This window comes from Rana temporaria, chromosome 2, assembly GCF_905171775.1.
Source record: "Rana temporaria chromosome 2, aRanTem1.1, whole genome shotgun sequence".
Taxonomy (NCBI): domain Eukaryota; kingdom Metazoa; phylum Chordata; class Amphibia; order Anura; family Ranidae; genus Rana; species Rana temporaria.
Genome location: NC_053490.1, coordinates 69,905,576 through 69,919,459, shown reverse-complemented (window position 1 = coordinate 69,919,459; position 13,884 = coordinate 69,905,576). Strand labels below are relative to the sequence as shown.

The following is a 13,884-nucleotide window of genomic DNA, read 5'->3' as shown; positions in this document are numbered from 1 at the left end:
AATGATGGACAAAATTTTGAGACCACATCGCTCGTATGCAGCGGCGTACTTGGACGATGTGGTCATCCACAGCCCAGATTGGGAATCGCACCTGCTCCGTGTACAAGCGGTCGTAGATTCCCTTAGGGAAGCACGTCTCACGGCCAATCCAAAGAAATGTGCCATAGGCCTGGAGGAGGCCAAATACCTTGGGTACGTTATTGGCCGGGGGATGGTCAAGCCGCAGACCAATAAGATTGAGGCAATTCAAAAATGGCCCCAACCAGTCAATAAAAAACAAGTGAGGGCCTTCCTGGGCATTACGGGGTATTACAGGCGTTTCATACCCAATTTTGCCACCATTGCCGCCCCCTTGACCGATCTAACGAAGGGTAAGGGGTCGGTCATGGTCAAATGGAACCCCGAAGCCGAGGGGGCATTTCAGAAGTTAAAACAGGCTCTTTGTATGGTACCCGTACTAGTAACCCCGGATTTTAGCCAGGAGTTTGTTATACAGACGGACGCCTCTGAGGTGGGACTAGGGGCCGTACTGTCACAGATCAGGGATGGTGAGGAGCACCCAGTGGTATACCTGAGCAGGAATCTGAACAAGCACGAGAAAAATTATGCCATCGTAGAAAAGGAGTGTCTCGCCATTAAGTGGGCCTTAGACTCCCTGAGGTATTACCTACTGGGGAGGTCATTTAAGCTGGTCACAGACCATGCTCCCCTGAAGTGGATGTGTGATAACGGAGAAAAATGCTCGTGTGACAAGGTGGTTCCTGGCTCTACAGCCTTTTAAATTTACGGTGGAGCACAGGCCAGGGAAGCTCCAAAATAATGCAGATGCCCTCTCCCGTGTGCACTGTATGGTTGGGTCAAGTGCTCAGCCGCAGGGGCTTGAGCAGAGGGGGAGGATATGTGACGCTATGCGAGGTGCGATACATGATCATAGGTACATTTCACCTCGCATACGTTCTATCATGAGAGACTGAACCGGAATCCATTCCGGGTTTTACAGCCTCTGGGCCTGGCTAGGGTTCCGGTCCGGATGTTTGGGTCCACTGGAGTCCACAATCAGCTGGGCTTTAAATGTCTAGGAAGAGAGCACAACAGGGCTCTGGCTTGAAACTCAGGAAGGGACCTGAGTGAGGGGAGCGCTGAGTGCTGGACTGAAAAGGTTTGCTTTACTGCATGTTTTGTGGGTGTCAGGGACTAGCCCCACACTGTATAGAGAGGAGATCCTGTTTGTTTAGTTTAGCGCCGGACGGCAAGGATTTAATTTACTGTTTTGTTTATTTTAATCTGCAAACCGTTTATAAATAAAATCTGGCATCCGCCAGACTTAAAAGAAAGTGCCTGCTTACAGACTGTGATTTCAGAAAAGGTGATCCCCACGAGCTAATCCCTCACAGCACATTGACATATGATTTGTTTATTGAATTTGCACTTTATTTCATATATAGCACTTTACACTGTTTTAGTATATAGCCTGCTTCACTCTACTATTTACATGGATGAAAGGTTTAGCACTGGGAAACACTTTTTTAAAGATAAAAAGTGAATTTTGTTATACAACTATATAGATCAGACCGAAATGAGAGACAAAGAACGATGAAAGGGGGACATAGGGACTTTGTTCCAAATCAGGGACAGTCCCTCGAAATCAGGGAGCTATGCATAGATTACAATCATTAGAGGGGTTGTAAAGGTTTGTTTTTTATTTTCTAAATAGGTTCCTTTAAGCTAGTGCATTGTTTGTTCACTTACCTTTCTTGTTTATACATCATGGGACACAGAGCCATTGATAATTACTTAGTGGGTTAGATAGTCACCATAGGTGATTGGACACTGGCAACCCTAGTTACAAGACGGAGAGTACCTCAGTTTTTTTGCCAGTGTCTAAGGTGGTTGGTCACGTTGAACATGTGCTAAGAAAAAAGCTCTGTTGATGGTTTTCTGTGGAGACATAGGAGCTATACAACACGATCCATACCTCGGGCTAATACTAAAACGCCTAAGATGGATGGTACCCAGGCCTTGTGTAAAGAAGAAACAAGGTTTGCCTGTAATGTCTCTCTTCGAAGTTCTGGGATCCAGGCTTTGGTGTACTAATACAACGGTGGCACGAAAAGTTCTGGCAGAGTCTTCTACAGGTCCAGGTAAGAGGATCCTGTAAGAGGGAACCCATGAACCTTAAGGTTGGCACAACGCTACCTGGCGTGATGGGTGAAGACTGGATCTGCTATTTCTAGCAAAGTAAGTGAAGATAATTTTGTTTTAAAATGTTATCTTCTGTAAGTAGGCATGTCTTACCTGGTTTCCTATTAAAGATGGCAGAGGGGAAGCCTTGGGTTCTCCCTCTACGCTTATACCTATTCTCACAGGATCCAATATTCCATCCTGCCAAACCGTCTAAATTTGACGGTTTGGCTATTGAGACCCACATTCTGAGGAGACGTGGGCTCTCAGGTCCAGTCCTATCCACTTTGGTTAATGCTAGGAAGCCAGCCTCCAGGCTCATCTACTATAGAATCTGGAAGGCATGTTTCCTGGTGTGAACCATGGGGGTGGCATCCTAGAAAGTATGCCATTAGCAGGATTCTTGCCTTTTTTCAGTTAGGCGTAGAAATTAAGTTGGCCTTAAGCACTATCAAGGGCCAGATCTCGGCTTTGTCGGTATTCTTTCAAATGACCGCTTGCCTCTCATTCCCTGGTCCGGGCCTTTATCCAGGGAGTGCTGCGCTTGAATCTGCTGGTTAGGTCTTTCGTGTGCCCATGGGACTTAAATTTGGTTTTGTCTGTGTTGTAGAAGCAACCTTTTGAACCATTGCACCATGCTTCTTTGGTTCTTTTGACAAAGAAATACATTTTTCTTGTAGCAATATCCTCGGCAAGGAGGGTATCGGAATTGGCGGCTCGCTCATTTAAGGATCCATATATGATTATTCATGAGGACAGGGTGGTCCTGTGTCCTCATCCAGCTTTTTTTACCTAAAGTGGTTTCAGGATTTCATCTGAACCAAGATATAGCCCTACCGTCCTTTTTTCCAGATCTGCAGTCTGCAGAGGAAGGGAATCGACATTCTCTAGATGTTGTAAGAGCGGTAAAAATGTATCTGCAAGCTACGGCTCAGATACGAAAGACTGATTGTCTGTTTATTCTGCCACAGGGGCCAAGGAAGGGCCAGGCAGTGTCAAAATCCACTATTGCAAGTTGGATTCAACAAGTCATTATTCAGGCCTCTGCTTTGGGAAATAAAATTCCTTCTTTTCAGGTGAAAGCACACTCGACTAGAGCAGTGGGTGCTTCATGGGCAGTGCATCACAAGGCCTCCATGGCTCAGATATGCAAGGCTGCTACTTGGTCTTCGGTCCATACATTCACAAAATTCTACCAGGTAGATGTGAGAGGGCATGAGGATGCCGCCTTCGGGCATAGTGTACTGCAGGCAGCAGTATAGATCCTCTGGCCCAATGGCAGTCTATGTTCCTGATCTGTGTCTCCCTTCCCTCAATTTAAGCATTGCTTTGGGACATCCCACTAAGTGATTATCAATGGCTCTGTGTCCCGTGATGTATAAACAAGAAAAAAGGATTTTTTAATACAGCTCACCTGTAAAATAATTTTCTTGGAATACATCACGGGACACAGAGCTCATTGAGACACTTATTGCTTTGCTACAAAACTGGGGTACTCTATAGGGGTTATATAGGGGAGGAATTTGCCTTGTAATTAACCTCCCTGGCGGTATGATTATTTCAGAAAAAAGGTGCTGAAAGCGGTACCATTATTTGCAAGGAAATTTGGCGTTTTATACTGTAGGCCTGTAATTATTAGGAATAACTCTTAAACTTAAAGCGGTGGTTCACCCTCCTTGACATCATTATACCATTACATTCGGCATCGTAGCGCGAGCTACGGTATGCCGGTCTTAAATTTTTAATCCCCGTACTCACTGTGCTATCGATCATTGACGTTTCCGACTCCCGCGGGGAATGGGCGTGCCTATGGAGAGGGAGGATGATTGACGGCCGGCTCTGGCTATGGTGAACCCCCGCTTTAAATCTGACCAAACAAGAGTCTAATAGGCAATGCATCCCGGGTATGACATTTTTTTAAAAACAAAATGATAAATTATAATGTAATAAATAATTATAAATAATTATAACAAATAATAATATAATTCAAATAAAAATTATTCAATAATGTAATCAACTCAAAATCACTGAAATTTGCTCAGTTGCAGAATTGTTGCTGTCATTATTTATTTTATTTTTTTTACGACGAATTTCCCCACAAATCGCTATCGCACAATTCTGCAAGTGATTATAATTTATTATCGCTGTTTTCTAGCTGCTCTAAAACCATTTTTGACATAAAGGGACACTTTTGGTTGCTATGGACAATCTACAGTTTGCAGGGAGAAAGAGAGGTTTTTATTATATAAAAGAACATGCAGGACACTGGGCAGACCACTAGGGACAAGGGGTGTGTGTATTTTTTACATACAGTACTGTAATCTATAAGATTACAGTATACTGTATGTAATGTGTTTGTTTACGTTTTTGAATCTCCGCTCCCTTGCGTCGTAACGTTGCAGGGAACGGAGATCGGCGGCACAGGAGGACGCTGTGTGAATTGAGCGAGCACCCGCTCGCTCACACAGCGCAGTGGCATCGCTGGATCCAGGGACAAGGTAAGTAACTTTGTCTGCTGCTGCAGCGAGGCGATTCCGAGTCTGGCTCGGGGTTACCGCTTTTGGTATGAAAATCTCACCCCGAGTCAGACTCGGGAATACCGCTAGGAGGGTTAAGGTTGTCAGTGTCCAATCACCTGCGGGGAGACGATGTGTTCACAAGGGGACGAACACGCTGACTATCCCCCAGCCAGAATGGCTCGGATGATGGGGGCAAGCTTACTGAGGAGGAACAGGAAGTGAGAAATTCAGACAAAGAAAAAAAACATTTAGAAGGAAATTTAAGGAAAACGTAAGTAAAGCAACAATACACTAGCATAAAGGAAACTATTTAGAAAATAAAAAAAACGAACCTTTAGAACCCCTTTAAAGCGGGGGTTCACCCTTAGAGGGCACTTTTTCCCCTTAGATTCATGCTCGTTTTCTCTAGGGGAATCGGCAATTTGTTTTAAAATATGTGCAGTACTTACCCGTTTACGAGATGCATCCTCTCCGTCGCTTCCGGGTATGGGCTGCGGGAATGGGCGTTCCTTCTTGATTGACAGTCTTCCGAGAGGCTTCCGACGGTCGCATCCATCGCGTCACGATTTTCCGAAAGAAGCCGAACGTCGGTGCGCAGGCGCAGTATACAGCCGCACCGACGTTCGGCTTCTTTCGGCTACGATTGATGCGATGGATGCGACCGTCGGAAGCCTGTCAATCAAGAAGGAACGCCCGCTCCCGAAGACCCATACCCGGAAGCGACGGAAGAAGATGCAGCTCGAAAACGGGTAAGTACTGCTCATATTTTAATACAAATAGCCGATTCCCCTAGACCGAACGAGCAGGAATCTAAGGGGAGAAAATTTTTTTTTTTAGAAATGGGTGAACTCCCGCTTTAAGTAGTGGATAGATTATTTTTGGAAAATAAAGCTGGCCATACATTATACAATTTTCTTATTGAACCTCCTTTAGATTTACCTTCAACTATGTAGTGTAAGGCCTTGTACACACGACCGAGAAACTCGTCGTAAAAGAAACATCGTTTTCCTCGACGAGTTCCTTGTCAGGCTTGTCGAGAATCTTTTCAAGCTTTCTTTGCATACACACTGTCAAGACCAAATCTCATCGTTCTCATACGCGGTGACTTGCAACACGTACGCCGGCACTATAAAGGGGAAGTTCTATTCCATTGGCGCCACCCTTGGGTCTGCTTTTGCTAATCTCGTGTTGCCGCATGTTAGTAAAAGTTTGGTGAGTGACGATTCGCGCTTTTCAGTCTTCGTGCTTTCAGATCGTTTTCTGCAGTTCAGTTTGTGCTTGTGGGTTTGTATCTTGTCTTTCAGGGCGTGCGGTCAGGTCGTATTTGTTTTACAGTGCGTTCCTGTTCATTTTTGTACCATTTTAAAGATGATTTAAATGCGCAGCATTTAAACAATGGAATAATTTTTGCAGCGTGACGAATGTGCTATCTCCATTACGAACGCTACTTTTACCGAAGGTGCGCTCCCGTCTCATACTTTATTCTGAGCATGCGCTGGTTTCTAAGCATACACACAAACGTTTTTCTCGTCGTAAACCAGCCCGACAAGATCTATGACGAGGAAATTGAGACTCCCGACGAGAAAAAAGAGAACTTGACCGTTTTCTCAACTGTTTTCTCAACGAAAAACATACACACGACCGTTTTCCTAGGCAAAAAAGCTCTGCCACCAAGTTTCTTGATGTATTTTGTCAAGGAAAACGGTCGTGTGTACGAGGCCTAATGCCGCGTACACACGATCATTTTTCAGCATGAAAGAAAACGTAGTTTTTCAGCATGTCGAAAAAACGGCGTTTTCCCAACTTCATCATTAAAACGATGTTGCCTACACACCATCGTTTTTAAAAAACGTACAACACGTACGACGGCACTTTAAAGGGGAAGTTCTATTCGCCTTTGGGCTGCTTTAGCTGATTCCGTGTTAGTAAAAAACGATTCGTGCTTTTCTGTCTGTTACAGCGTGATGAATGTGCTTACTCCATTATGAACGGTAGTTTTACCAGAACAAGCGCTCCTGTCTCATAACTTGCTTCTGAGCATGCGCAGGTTTTTTACGTCGTTTTAGCCCACACACGATAATTTTTTACAACCCGAAAAACGACATCGTTTAAAACGACGTTAAAAAAATGCAGCATGTTCGGAAAAAAAAAATGTTGTTTTTCAGAACCTGAAATTAAGTTTTTTTCATGCTGAAAAACGGTTGTGTGTACGCGGCATAAAGGTTTGACCTCATATTAGATGGTTTTGGTAAACCTGAAGAGAAAAACCTGCAGGAAAACTGATAGGGCTAGATTCAGGTAGAATTAGGCGGGCGCCGTAAGTTTGAGCAGCAAGTCCTGTATTCACAAAGAGCTTGCGCTGAAACTTACGGCGGCGCAGTGTAACTGGGCCGGCGTAAGCCCGCCCAATTCAAAATAGGCTGGTTGGGGGCGTGTTCTATGTAAAATCTGATGACCCCACGTATTTGACCTTTTTAATGAACGGCGCATGCGCCGTCCGTGGACGTATCCCAGTGCGCATGCTTCAAATGACGTCGGCAAATCATCATGCTTTCGACGTGAACGTAAATTACGGCCAGCCCCATTCATGGACGAGTTACGCAAACGACATAAAAAATTCTCAAATTTCGACGCGGGAACGACAGCCATACTTAAAGCGGGGGTTCACCCTGTAAACAAAAAAAAAAATTTTTTTTTCTTCTAGCATACAATTAGGCATAGTAGCGCGAGCTACAGTATGCCTGTCTTGATTTTTTTAGCCCGGTGCTCACGTTCCTATCCAGACGGAGGATGATTGACGGCCGGCTCTGGCACGTCACGCTTCTCTGGAAATAGCCGAAATAGGCTTGGCTCTTCACGGCGCCTGCGCATAGTCTGTGCGCAGGCGCTGTATAGCGCCGTGAAGAGCCGAGACCTACTCCGGCTGTCTTCGGGGAGCGTGACGTGCCAGAGCCGGCTGTCAATCATCCTCCGTCTGGATAGGAACGGCCATTCTCCGCGGGGAGTCGGAATCTTCGATGTACGATTGCACTGTGAGTACCGGGCTAAAAAAATCAAGACAGGCATACTGTAGCTCGCGCTACTATGCCTAATTTTATGCTAAAATGTTGCTATGGAGGGTGAACCACCGCTTTAACATTGGCTGCGCCATATATTTGGTGGAATAACTTTACGCCTGAAAACCCCTTACGTAAACGGCGTATCTTTACTGCGACGGCCGGGCGTACGTTCGTGAATCGGCGTATCTAGCTGATTTACATATTCTAGGCGTAAATTAGCGTACACGCCCCTAGCGGCCAGCGTAAATATGCAGTTACGATACGACGGCGTAGGAGACTTACGCCGGTCGTATCTTAACAACATTTAAGCGTATCTCAGTTTGAGCATATGCTTAAAGTTGCGACGGCGGGGATTCGGACTTACGACGGCGTATCTACTGATACGCCCGTCGTAAGTCTATGTGAATCTACCCCATAGTGTGTATGGGGCTTAAGGGTCTGCCTGATTGCATACAAATGGAAAGTGTTTAGGTTTGACCTCGTTTTTGGTAATATGGTTTTGGTAAATTTAAAGGAAAGTTGTACAAGAATATTGAGGATATTGGATATAAGGATATTGTTTAGTGTCAACTTTAAAGGGGTTAAAGTCCTTGGACAATGATAGTGATCTCCATCTACATAGTAAGTACAGCCCTGTTCCATGCTGACAAGAGGAGAGCCAGGGAGAAGTATGAGCAGAAAAAACATTACACAGCATAAGTCAGGGAGCAGAGGAAGTGGAAAGTGCTGGCTGAGCAGAGGGGGATAACTTAGAGGAAGGGGAGGCCGGTGGGGAAGATTTCAGGAAAAAAAAAACAGATTTATCAGTGAAACAAGGAAAAGCGCACACAGGAAGAGTCCCTGCCATGGAAAAGAGCAGATGAAGGAGAAGGCTGGGAAGGAACAAGCTTCATAAAAAGAGGTGAGCTACAAGTTGTACTAGTGTATTGTTTATACCCACAGCCGCCCTCCCTTCCTCGCCTCTCTGGTCCTTCGCCTTTCCTCCCTGATCGAGTTCATTCAAGAAATCGAAGGAGGTGACAAAGAGCTGGAAAGGACTGGGTGCAGCTTTCCCGTACTACACTTCATAGATGATCTGGAGACAACCAGCACACAGGCGCCCATGGATAGTGGTAAGGCAGATCACAAAGGTAAGATTACGCGTCACCCACAAACGTTGTGTTTTATTGTAACTGGGGGGGGGGGAGCTGTACCCGTAAAAAAAAAACTTCAAATCAGCTTTGGGGGCAAAGCTGGTCATTAAAGTCCAAAAATTACATAGTCGCATAGTTAGGTTGAAAAAAAGACACAAGTCCATCTAGTTCAACCAATAGTAAAACAATAAAAATAAATAATAGAAAACCTCCATATACACAATCCTATACCCACACATTAACATTTTTTCGGAATGGTAAACCTTAGATTTGATAAAAATAAATGCTAGTAGGAATTATTATTTATTTATTTTTTATTACTACTATTTATATAGCAGCGATAATTTATGTAGTGCTTTACATACAGTATTATGCATTCACATCAATCCCTGCGCTCAAGGAGCTTACAATCTAATGCCGCGTACATACAATCATTTTTCGGCATGACAAAAAAAACAATGGGCTAGATTCAGCAAGCTTTTACACGCCGCCGTAATTTAAAATCTGCGTCGGCGTATCGTTACGCCGATTCTTCAAGGCAGATACGTCTAAAAAATAGGCTTCCTCCACCGACGTAACTTGAATGCGGCGGCGTACAATTGTGTGCATTCTTACGCTGGCCGTTAGGGGCGCTTCCGTTGTTTTCGGCGTAGAGTATGCAAATTACCTAGTTACGCCGATTCACAAACGTACGTGCACCCGGCGGTAGTTTTTTACGTCGTTTGCGTAAGGCTTTTTCGGCGTAACGTTGCTCCTGCTATTAGGTGGCGCAGCCAATGTTAAGTATGGACGTTGTTCCCGCTTCGAAATTAGAATTTTTTACGTCGTTTGCGTAAGTCGTTCGCGAATAGGGCTGGACGTAGTTTACATTCACGTCGAAAGCAATGACGATTTGCATCGGAATTTCGAGCATGTGCACTGGGATTCTTTCACGAACGGCGAATGCGCCGTTCGTAAAAATACGTCGAAAACGCGGGGTCACCAATTTAAATAAAACACGCCCCCTCATCATCTTTTGAATTACGCGCGCTTACGCCGGCCCCATTTACGCTACGCCGCCGTAAGTTACGAGGCAAGTGCTTTGTGAATACAGCACTTGCCTCTCAAACTTACGGCGGCGCAGCGTAAATATGATACGCTGCGCCGCCGTAAGAAGGGGCGCAGCTACGTGAATCTAGCCCAACGTTTTTCGGCATGTAGAAAAAACAAAGTTTTTCCAACTTCATCATTAAAACGACGTTGCCCACACACCATCGTTTTTAAAAAATGCTCTAGCAAAGCGCGGTGACGTACAACACGTACGACGGCACTCTAAAGGGGAAGTTCCATGCGGATGGCGCCACCCTTGGGGCTGCTTTAGCTGATTTCGTGTTAGTAAAAGACGATTTGCGCTTTTCTGTCTGTTACAGCGTGATGAATGTGCTTACTCCATTATGAACGGTAGTTTTACCAGAACGAGCGCTCCCGTCTCATAACTTGCTTCTGAGCATGCGCGGGTTTTTAATGTCATTTTAGCCCACACACGATCATTTTTTACAACCCGAAAAACAACATCGTTAAAAAATGCAGCATGTTCGAATTTTTTTTTTTTGTCGTTTTTCAGAAGCCGAAAAATTATGTGTAGCCCACACACGATCATTTTAAATGACATGTTTTTTTAAAACGACGTTTTTTTTTCATGCCGAAAAATGATCGTGTGTACGCGGAATTAGGTCCTAATCTCACATAATAAAGTCCTCATCTCACATACATACACATACCTTGGACAATTTAGATGGGAGCCATTTAAACCTGTTTGGGGAAGTGACACACATCAGGGATGGATCAAATACCATCAGATGTGTACAAAATCAATAGCAAGTAAAGATCGCTTTGTATTTTAGATTTGGTTCATGCTTTTAGGGCCAATTCACACCATAGAAACGGAGTCCGGATGGTTTCCTGGTGTTTTTCTGCATGTGTGTTTTTGATGTGTTTCTGATGCGTTCCTGTGCATCCCCCCACTTTTCTTCTTCACCTTAAATAAAGATATGTGTGTTTCAGTGCGTTTTTGGTGCATTTAGGTGCGTTCCAGTGCGTTTTTGATGTGTTTTACCACATTCCAGTACAGTTCAGTGCAGAAAAAGTGCAGCATGTTCTACTTTTTTTCGGGAACTGAAACACACTGGAACTAACCACACTGGTGTGAACTATGCCATTGAAAACCATATAAACTACTTTCCATGCATTTTTAATACAGAAAAAAACGCACTGGACTGCATGTGGTGTGAACTGGCCTTTACACTTTTGTGTTTAAAAACATGCATTTTAAGGGCTTGTTCACACAGTAAAGCGAAGAGTCAGGCAGCATGATATCTGGATTATTTTATTTGATGGCTCAGATCAGATATTTTTGGTTACATGCTGTGTTATGTGACATGCTCACTTTATTTGGAGTGCAGTGGCAGGCATCCTCCAAAATCTTTGGGCTAGATTCAGCATTGATTTACGCCGGCGTATCTATAGATACGCCGCGTAAACTCAAAGCTGCGCCGGCGTATCTTCTTTCTGTATTCAGAAAGAAAGATACGCCGACATTAGCCTAAGATGCGACTGGCGTAAGTCTCTTACACCGTCGTATCTTAGGGTGCATATTTACGCTGGCCGCTAGGTGGCGCTTCTGTCGTTTTCGGCGCGGAATATGCAAATGACCTAGATACGCCGATTGACAAATTTACGTACGCCCGGCGCTATTTTTTTACGTCGTTTACGTTAGGCTTTTTCGGCGTAAGGTTGCTCCTGCTATTAGGAGGCGTACGCAATGTTAAGTATGGATGTCGTTGCCGCGTCGAATTTTGAATTTTTTACGTCGTTTGCGTAAGTCTATCGCGAATAGGGCTGGACGTAATTTACGCTCACGTCGAAACCAATGACGTCCTTGCAGCGTACTTTGGAGCAATGCACACTGGGAAATTCCACGGACGGCGCATGTGCCGTTCGGGAAAAACGTCAATCACGTCGGGTCACCAAGAATTAACATAAAACACGCCCCCTCATCCTCATTTGAATTACACGCTTACACCGGCCCCATTTACGCTACACCGCCGTAACTTAGAAGGCAAGTGCTTTGTGAATACAGCACTTGCCTCTCTAACTTACGGCGGCGTAGCATAAATACGATACACTGCGCCGCCGTAACAATGCGTGCACCTACCTGAATCTAGCCCTGTGTATCTTTGCACTGAAACCACATTTAAAAAGAAAAATTGGTCTTTTTGTGGTATGACAAGAAAGTAAAGCATCTTCTGGAGTGTTGTGTTGCGTTTTAATGTGCTGTTCAGCAATTATGGAACTACAATTCCCAGCGGTTACTTGCTGTGCTAGATGACTATGACTGCCTACATGCAGAGGCATGGGTTCACTTTACATGGAGTGCAATGGCGGACATCCCCCAATTGTACTGAAACCAAATAAAAGAAAAAATAAATAGTTAGTCTTTTTGAGGCATGAAGAAGGAGTAAAGTGCCTTCTGGAGTGTTGGGAGCTTTTATGTGCTGTTCTGCAATTGTGGAACTACAAGTCCCAGCAGGCAGTGGACATTGGTTCTTGTAGGTCAACAAAAGGCAGAAGACCAGAATTTGCTGTCTATTACCATTCATATATATGAAGATGCAACCCCTATATAGATAGTTCATGATACTTTTATAGAACTACAACTATAACCCCCTGCATGCAAAGGCGTAGGTTCACTTTATATAGAGCGCAGTGACAGGCATCTTCCGAAATCTTCGTATTTTTGTACTGAAACCAAATTCTTAAAAACGTAAAAAACTTTTGAAGTATGGAAAGAGAGTAAAGTGTCTTCTGGAGTGTTGCGTTTCATTTTAGTGTGCTGTTCAGCAATTGGGCAAGTTAGATGCTGTGCTATGCGACTCTAAATGCAAGCAGAGGCATAGGTTCACTTTACATGGAGTACAGTGACAGACATCTTCCAAAATCTTTGTATCTTTGCACTGAAACCAAATCTTAAAAGAGAGAGTAAAGTATCTTTTGGAGGGTCGTGTTGAGTTTTAATGTACTTTTCTGCAGTTGTGGAACTACAAGTCCCAGCGGGCAGTGGACACTAGAAGGACACACTGGTTCTTGTAGGTCAATAAAAGGTAGAAGACCAGAATTTGCAAGGTATTACTTTTAAGAAATACGGGTAGATAAAACCCCTTTATAGATAGTTAAACTAATACTACAAACCATGGCCGTCTTAATAGCATCATGGACCCCTGGGCAAAGTAATGCTCTGGGGCCCCTACAATGGAGACAGTGCAGGTAAACAGACCAGATATCCCCCCTGCACTCTGATCCCTCTACACCCCAGATATCCCCCCAGCACTCTGACCCCTCTACACCCCAGATATCCCCCCAGCACTCTGACCCCTCTACACCCCAGATATCCCCCCCAGCACTCTGACCCCTCTACATCCCAGATATCCCCCCTGCACTCTGATCCCTCTACACCCCAGATATCCCCCCAGCACTCTGACCCCTCTACACCCCAGATATCCCCCCCAGCACTCTGACCCCTCTACATCCCAGATATCCCCCCCAGCACTCTGACCCCTCTACACCCCAGATATCCCCCCCAGCACCCTGATCCCTCTACACCCCAGATATCCCCCCCAGCACTCTGACCCCTCTACATCCCAGATATCCCCCCCCAGCGCTCTGACCCCTCTACACCCCAGATATCCCCCCTCGACTCTGACCCCTCTACACCCCAGATATCCCCCCAGCACTCTGACCCCTCTACATCCCAGATATCCCCCCTGCACTCTGACCCCTCTACACCCCAGATATCCCCCCAGCACTCTGACCCCTCTACATCCCAGATATCCCCCCTGCACTCTGGCCCCTCTACACCCCAGATATCCCCCCTCGACTCTGATCCCTCTATACCCCAGATATCCCCCCAGCACTCTGACCCCTCTACACCCCAGATATCCCCCCAGCACTCTGACC

At 45.1% G+C, this 13,884-nt stretch overlaps 1 protein-coding gene across 2 annotated transcripts in view; it reads left to right on the top strand.

The window, feature by feature from the left end:
• Window positions 1–8,438: 8,438 nt before the first annotated feature.
• LOC120929118 (phosphatidylinositol 3,4,5-trisphosphate 3-phosphatase TPTE2-like) overlaps window positions 8,439–13,884 on the top strand; it is a 120,174-nt gene continuing 114,728 nt past the window's right edge. Inside the window, exon 1 of one of the 2 annotated variants that reach the window (XM_040340346.1) lies at window positions 8,439–8,660. Coding sequence is in view for 1 of the 2 variants with exons in the window: in XM_040340347.1 (XP_040196281.1) it covers window positions 8,862–8,889 (28 nt within the window). In the remaining variant the exon portion in view is untranslated. Of the gene's footprint in view, window positions 8,661–8,713; window positions 8,890–13,884 lie in introns of those variants that run through there. The other variant, XM_040340347.1, reaches the window with a different exon arrangement.